Source organism: Sinocyclocheilus rhinocerous, unplaced genomic scaffold (genome assembly GCF_001515625.1).
Source record: "Sinocyclocheilus rhinocerous isolate Xijiao unplaced genomic scaffold, SAMN03320098_v1.1 scaffold820, whole genome shotgun sequence".
Classification (NCBI taxonomy): Eukaryota; Metazoa; Chordata; class Actinopteri; order Cypriniformes; family Cyprinidae; genus Sinocyclocheilus; species Sinocyclocheilus rhinocerous.
In genome coordinates, this window is record NW_015670386.1 from 1,528,454 (window position 1) to 1,537,099 (window position 8,646).

Here is an 8,646-nt window from a genome sequence, read left to right on the forward strand (position 1 = left end):
GTTTGTTTACAGGATCAAAGGAAGCAAAGTTTCCTTACTTTAGCAAAGGAAAACCAGTCTCCTCTTGGCTTATATCGAAATCCTCCGACATTCTTCTTTACAAATCCTCGTTTTGTACTTCTAATAAGTGACCATTCACCGTTGTTTTGTTTTGATCTCACCGCTGCGTTTCCGCGTGCGTCACTTCTGAGCGGCGCATGCGCAAAGCCGGCCTCATACGTCATGCGCCCGGAGCTGCTTCCGTGTCGGACTGTTGGCGCAAGCTACGTTAAAATGATGATTACGTTTTGAAGTTTTTTTACGTTTCAGTTTTTATTTAAAAAACATTTTCCCTGAAAGTTTAAGTTAGAATAGTTAGCAAGCGCGTGATAAACATAATGAGACTGTAAAAGTTGAATCAGATGTGATGTATATTGTGTGTTGTGAAATATTTTAAAGACATGCAGTGCATTTTTTCACATTCTGTACACATCCTTACATTTTTCCTTTTTATGTCTTTAACCATGAAAGGCCTTTTCACTCTCTTAAATACAGGAGTGAAATGTTATAGTTTAAGTGAGCTGATAGCTGCCTCACTTTAGATGCCTATAATCACAGAATAATCGATGCAGTTTTCACAATAAATAAAAGATTTTTTCTGATTGGTTTTAATCCAGAAGATGTGGGGGGAGGAATTCATCGCATAGTTATGGCTCCCACTTTACTGGAGGGAACAAATAGTTATAGATCCAATTACTTGTGGTTTTCTCTGATTTGGAGCAGGAGAGAGGATCTTTTGTGAGGGTGATGGATTTAGATATATGAAATAGATGGAAAGGTTTCTGAGCAGGTGAATGATTGACGTGTAGAATATGTTTAAGTTTGTGACATTTCTTTAAAGTCAAAATGGGACAGGCAGCTGTGTGTGTACTGACAGGTAAGAGAACAGTTTCCATTTGCAGTTAAGACTATTCATTTCCATGTTTATTTGAGATAAAAGCTGTCAGGATGCTGTGTTGCTCAGAGTTGGTTTTAAATGATGACACAGCTCTGTGTTGTTTAGAGGACAGGCTTGTCTACTGTCACTGACAGTTGGGACATTCTTGCATTCATCGCTCTTCACTTAGTGACCTAGATCACATTTTCCCTTTAGCGACAGGTGGAGCAAACAATTTTTTCAGTGTTTTGTATTTTTTGATGTTTACAATGCTTACAAAGCTGCTCTTTGTTCCTTAAATATTCTATTTTTGTTTTCTTTTTCTTCTCCACATCATTAGAACATTCTAACTTACATTATAGAACTCTGTGCCTGCAAATCTAATTGGTCAAGGAGTGTTTTTTAATTCTGATAATTACAGTCCTACAGCATTGGGACTTTTAGGGCCCTATGAATTCGTTTTATTTATTCCCAAATTCTGTTTTTTTTCCATCTTAATTTTTCTAGATTCAGCTTTTTTCCTGCTTTAATTTTTTCTATACTCTGTTTTAATGGTTAAATTAAAATTTTATTAATCAAAAGCATGTCTGATTAATTGAAATCATGAAACTTACAGTATTAAACAGGAATTTATTAAAAGTTTAACAAAAATTAAATTTGAAGGTCCTATGAAATATATATTTTTTTTTCTCCAATTCAGTTTTATTTTTACCAAATTTTGCAAAATCTGTTTTCCATAAATTTTCTGGATTCCATTTTAATAGTTTCATTGAATATTAATAATCAAAAGCATCTCTAATTAATTTTAGAAAAAAATAGGTCCATGTTTATTTGAGATAAAAGCAGTCAGGATGCTGTGTTGCTCAGAGTTGGTTTTAAATGATGACACAGCTCTGTGTTGTTTAGAGGACAGGCTTGTCTACTGTCACTGACAGTTGGGACATTCTTGCATTCATCGCTCTTCACTTAGTGACCTAGATCACATTTTCCCTTTAGCGACAGGTGGAGCAAACAATTTTTTCAGTGTTTTGTATTTTTTGATGTTTACAATGCTTACAAAGCTGCTCTTTGTTCCTTAAATATTCTATTTTTGTTTTCTTTTTCTTCTCCACATCATTAGAACATTCTAACTTACATTATAGAACTCTGTGCCTGCAAATCTAATTGGTCAAGGAGTGTTTTTTAATTCTGATAATTACAGTCCTACAGCATTGGGACTTTTAGGGCCCTATGAATTCGTTTTATTTATTCCCAAATTCTGTTTTTTTTCCATCTTAATTTTTCTAGATTCAGCTTTTTTCCTGCTTTAATTTTTTCTATACTCTGTTTTAATGGTTAAATTAAAATTTTATTAATCAAAAGCATGTCTGATTAATTGAAATCATGAAACTTACAGTATTAAACAGGAATTTATTAAAAGTTGTTTTTTTTCCTGCTTTAATTTTTCTATACTCTGTTTTAATGGTTAAATTAAAATTTTATTAATCAAAAGCATGTCTGATTAATTGAAATCATGAAACTTACAGTATTAAACAGGAATTTATTAAAAGTTTAACAAAAATTAAATTTGAAGGTCCTATGAAATATATATTTTTTTTTCTCCAATTCAGTTTTATTTTTACCAAATTTTGCAAAATCTGTTTTCCATAAATTTTCTGGATTCCATTTTAAGTTTCATTAAATATTAATAATCAAAAGCATCTCTAATTAATTGATTTCATAAATATTTTATTAGATTTCCCCCCCCCTCAGAAATACTTTGTTGTGTATTTACATTTTTCTACTAAATAAATTCTGGTAAATAAATATGCTGATAAATATTCCTTTAAAAATAATATTTTAATAATAATTTTATTAGTAGTAGTAGTAGTACTATCATTACATTTAGTATTTCTGTAAAGTTTTCTTCAAGTTAAACCAAACTTTTATTTTGACAGGTTGCTTTGAAGACCTTTAGGTTTCTGTTTGTATATGACATGATGATAGTTTTACTCAAAAGAGATGGTAAAATGCTCATGAAATGACTCTCAGAGCAGTTCTAGAGATTGTTTATGTGTTCATGTACTCCTATATTGAGGCAGCTGAGTATACAGTAAATTCCATTTTCATGACTGGATCCCATGATTTCATCCATGTTTTCCGTATTGCAGAAGGCTCTAGACTTTAAGGCTCATATGGCTCTAGACTTTTCACTGTTTCTATCACTTTACATGTCTGCATTTACACGTTCCTAAAAGGGAAAAAGAGGAACATTTATTCTCAGGTTCTGTGCAATTCAACATTACAATTATTTTTGCTCTTGTCATTATTGTAAACATGGAAAAGTTTTTTTTTTTTAGAAAAGTCCTTCTTAATTTTTATTGTTAGGATCCTGCATGGTTGTTAGGACAGTGTTATTTGGAAGGATTAAATAAGAAGACTATCTGTATTTGGTTGATCTCATTGAAGTTGTCTCAATTAAAGGGATAGTTCACATAAAAATTCATTTTACATCAAAGACAATTTGTAATATAACTCCGACTGGATTCGTCTGAAAGAAGAAAGTCATATACACCTAGGATGATTTTTGGGTGAACTAACCCTTTAAGACCTCTTTAAACTGTTTTAACTTTTCAGTTCTTATTAAAAAAAAGTTATAATAAAAATGTGGGTTTACATATAAATATTGTTCAGATGACAAAATAGACTCGTAATGAATGTTTTGTTACTCACAGAAAAAAAACATGACATAACCATCAATCTACGTTGTGTTTGATTACAAAACAAATGCCTGTTGAAAGTTTGAAACGAGTGCTTTCATGCCATGACATCATCATGCCTCATACCTCTCTAATGGAGGGATCAGCAGCTGACTGATTTGTTGAAAACATCACATCATGTCCTGACTTTTATTTCCATATGTTTTCCTAGAGTTGCTGGGCTCCACAAAGAGGCTAAATGTGAACTACCAAGACCAAGAAGGGTAAGTTCTCACATTTTCCACACAGTTGGTCCAAATTGTGGAGAACAAGGAAATTATGTATTATATATGTAGTTTCCTTTTTTTCCACATATGTATATAGAAGATTTTATTATTATTATTATTTTTTTTTACTGAAGATAATAGTTGATGTTAGTGCATTGGACTAAAAATAAAGCTTTTTAATATAAAGGTGCATAAGCTCAGATCAATGTGGCTTGCTGAAAGAAAACAAGCTGACAAAAAGACTCAATTTGTTGATAATATAGCAATGAAATGTGAGATTTACCAGCTATTTTTAAAAGTCTGGTCATTTTTGACCAAGAGCACCAAATTAGGTAAAGGATTTTCAGCACAGCACAAGGGATAAATATACAGAAATTATAACATTTTGATGGGTTGTTTTGTGAGTCATCCAAACGTGCCTCCTTTACAGTTAAATATTTATGCAGTAAACTCAGAAAATTTGACTCAAATTCTCAAATGTATGAATCTTGCATGTTTATAACTGTTGAGAAGCAGATTGAAGCAAACAGAGTACATCAGACACAGCTACACAAAAGCTTCGGTCACATTTATGTTACTCATCAGAACATTGCGTGCATGTCCCACCTGTTTAAACACTGGAAATGTGCTGTTGCATAACTGAATATTTGACTCATCCACCAATTATCATTTCCTCTGTGCAGTCTTCTGCAGTAACAATAATGTTCCCCTAGTAAATTAATTAGTGAAGAAAGATAAAACACTTGGCATTAAGGTAGGTTTAATCACTCATTACAAAATGATCTGTATAATTTTGCCTTGCTGTGTTTAATTAAATATGTTTTTTTTTTTAAACCAATTAATGATTTATTAAAATGTGTGTTTTTTTTTAAAGCTACTCTGTGTATAGGGTTATTAGCATTATAATGTACATTGTACGGTGACCGAGAGAGCTCAACGTGCTGCAACTTCAACATGCAAATATAAAAAGCACCAGCAAATTAAGAAAACATCTTTATCAGTTTGACAGCACATGTGCTGCAAATACTCGCAACACAATCAAATACAAAAACACGCTGCAAATGCTCACAACACAAGCAAATAAAGAAACACGCTGCAAATACTCACAACACAACCAAATAAAGAAACGAAGCTACGAGTACTTTTTGTGCACAAAGAAAACAAAAATAACGACTTTATTCAACAATTTCTTCTCTTCCATGTCAAGTCTTCGATGCGCGTTCACGAGAGTACCACAACGCATGCCCATGTATCCCTAGTAAGAATTAAACATATAATGCGTCCCAATGAATGTAGTAACTTGCCTATTTTTCTGTTTACTGTATGCCTCGAAGACGCATATTAAAGGCTCCATGTAATGACTTGTGTTTGTTTGCTGAGTCTAGCTGTGGTTTTGTCTGCATTTACTGTGTGTTTGCATAGATTCTATCCAAACATTGTACTGTAACACCTTCCTGTGCAGAGAGGAAAAAGAAAAAGCATAGATGCTTGGCTAAGAGACAAACTTTTGCCTTGTAATTCTTGTGCCTTTTTTCCCTCAATATATGGCACAGACTGCCAGCATTATAGATTTTCTGTGGACTATATCTCGGCATTAGTTAAAAGCAACGTGACATGGTTTGTCTGGTTTTCCCATGACTCTTCCCATTGTAGCGAATCAGCTCATAAGGAAATATGAATACTTAATCATAACTAGTTATAATTAATTATAAATATTTAGATCCGCTGTAGATATTTACTTGACCTAATATATATTGTGTGTTTGATTGGTCCAGACGCTACACCATGATTCCTTTCTGCTTTGAGCTACCAGCACTGTTTGAAATCAAAGCGCAGAATATTAGAGAAAGCCACAGACCTGGGGTTGAAACTGCTCTGTGTGTATTTTTTGTAGAGTTGAGCTCATAACCAGTAAAGCAAGTTGACATGAAAAAGATTATGTATTTGATAAAAATGATTGAATTCAGATATGCAACCATCCAATCAGTACCTGATGGTTAGAGCCAAGTCCCCGCCCTACTTTTTTTTGATAACTTTAATAACCTCACCAACCTTACAGTCAACAAATATCATTAAGTAAAAACATGAGCTTATCACCAGTGAACAATTACCCAGCAGTGATGATAAAAACAACAACATAAAACTAAAGTCAGCAAACAGTAAAACAATAATCTGATAGAAAATATCTGTACGTTCATTCTGCAGTGCATGCTGGGAGCTCACGTTCAGGACAATATTGAAACTATTTGTTAAGACATCTCTCTTAGGCTACTTGGGACAGCATTTGTGGGATTATTATTTGTTAACATGTGTTTTTATGTAATTCTCATTCTCGTTTCTGTGACTCACTAATCCCTGTTTGCTGGGTAAAGTCTAATTGCTTTTGTACAGTGTGTGCTGTTGTTGAATCTGGGGTCCCATTAGTCTTGAGAGACGAAAGTGACAGAAAGTTGAAAGCACATCTCCATAAAGTTGAGGGCCTCACATTAGCATGAGCGCTAATTTGTGCTTTCATGAGCAGCAGGAGAAGAACTGAGAAACCGGCTCCTGAGGGACCTGCAGCTGAGGTGGAGGAAAAACATTTCATTATTCATCACTGCTACTGGCACTGTTCGCCTTCTTTCTTTCTCTTTCTTTCTTTCTTTCTTTCACTCATTTGTTCTTTCTTTCTTTCACTCATTTGTTCCTTTTGTTCATTGATTTTCTTTTTCTTTTCTTTCTTTCTTTCTTTCTTTTTTTCCTTTTGTTCTTTCTTTCTTTCTTTTGTTCGTTCTTTCTTTCACTCATTTGTTCCTTTTATTCTTTTTCTTTCTTTCTTTTTTCCTTTTGTTCTTTCTTTCTTTCTTTTGTTCATTCCATTTCGTTCACTCATTCTTTTCTTTCTTTCTTTTTAAATTTTCTTTTTTTCTTTTTTTTTGCTCATTTTTTAGTTCTATTTCGTTCGCTCGTTTATTTATTTTTCTTTTGCACATTTATTTATTCATTATTTTTGTTCCTCTTTCTTTCTTTTCTTCCCTTTTTTCGCTCATTCATTTGTTTATTCTATTTCGTTTGCTAATTTCTTTTTTTCTTTTGCACATGCGTTTGTTCATTCTTTTTGTTCACTTATTCTTTTCTTTCTTTCTTTGCTCATTCATTTGTTTATTCTCTTTCATTAGTTCATTTCTTTCTTTTTCTTTTGCACATTTATTTGTTCATTCTGTTTTGTTCTCTCGTTTTTCTTTCACTCATTCTTTTCCCCTTATCTTTCTTTCTTTCTTTTTCTTTTTGTTCTATCATTTGATCTTTCTTTTATTCACTCATTCATTTGTTCATTCATTTGTTCATTCTTTGTTTTGTTCGCTTCTTCCTTTCTTTTTCTTTCTTTCTTTCTTTCTTTCTTTTTCTTTCTTTCTTTGCTCATTCATTTGTTTATTCTCTTTCATTAGTTCATTTCTTTCTTTTTCTTTTGCACATTTATTTGTTCATTCTGTTTTGTTCTCTCGTTTTTCTTTCACTCGTTCTTTTCCCCTTATCTTTCTTTCTTTCTTTCTTTTTATTTTTGTTCTATCATTTGATCTTTCTTTTATTCACTCATTCATTTGTTCATTCTTTGTTTTGTTCGCTTCTTTCTTTCTTTTTCTTTCTTTCTTTCTTTCTTTTTCTTTCTTTCTCTCTTTCTTTCTTTCTTTCTTTCTTTCTTTCTTTCCTTCCATCCATCCATCCATCCATCCAGCCTTCCATTATAGTATCAGGAACTTTAAATCATACTGCCATCTGTATTATGAGAATAGTATATAATAATTTGTCAAATCCTGGTGGGATATTTTTAGCATGCGCAGTAGATGACATACTGATGCGTTTAAGAAGTTTGGATCAGATAGTGTGTGCTGTACCCCATAGACTGAACACAGCATTCTTCAGATATGTGTCATATTAATCATCAGCGTTACTCACTCTCAACATCTGTGGCTTCTGAACAATAGCTGTAGGGTGCTTTTTTCCATTTCTTATTTGTTAGTTTCACAAAACTCTCATATGATTTTAAACCCTCATAAGATTTTAACCAAGTCCCTGCTGAAGCTTCAGTATTGGGTGTTATTTTGGTGTATGGTCTCTTTGGGAGATGATATGTGTGAAGTTGTGCTCATATATGAGATAAAGGGGTCGGTTTGTCTTTTGTGCATGAAAGGGCTTGTAGGAGCACCGCAGCAATGCAATGAAGGATGGTGTAAAATGGGTTCAGGGAACCTTACGTGTCATTTGTCTGCCCACACTGACTGCAAAAAGTTGATGTTTAATGTAAAGTTATGAGGAACATAACCTTAATCGCATGTTGACATCACACACAATGGGTCTTTTCTTCTTTATTTTAGGTTGAACTTTGTTACTCAAACCTGAAAAAAATCACCAGTTTTTAACATGATGATAATATGAAATGCTCTTTAAACACCAAATTAGCATATTAGAATGGTTTCTGAAGGATCATGTGACACTGAAGACTGGAGTAATGCTGCTGAAAATTCAGCTTTGCCATCACAGGAATAAATTAAATTTTAAAATACATTAAAATTATTTTAAATTGTAATAATATGTAACAAAATCACAGGTTTTACTGTAATTTGATCAAATAAATACAGCCACGGTAAGCATAAGAGACTTTTCAAAAACATTAAAAGTCTTGTTGACCCCAACATTTTGAACAGTAGTGTGTCATATATCCTGTTTAAATATATATAAATATAAATATGTTCAATTAATTAGTTCATGATTTAAAACTTTTGAA

At 32.7% G+C, this 8,646-nt stretch overlaps 1 protein-coding gene across 4 annotated transcripts in view; it reads left to right on the forward strand.

The window, feature by feature from the left end:
• The window catches only part of LOC107734197 (caskin-2-like), a 71,652-nt gene that overhangs the window by 24,389 nt on the left and 38,617 nt on the right, over positions 1–8,646 (forward strand). For all 4 annotated transcript variants that reach the window (XM_016546078.1, XM_016546079.1, XM_016546080.1 and 1 more), the window contains exon 2: positions 3,827–3,878. In XM_016546078.1, coding sequence (XP_016401564.1) covers positions 3,827–3,878 — 52 coding nt within the window. The remainder of the gene's footprint in view (positions 1–3,826; positions 3,879–8,646) is intronic.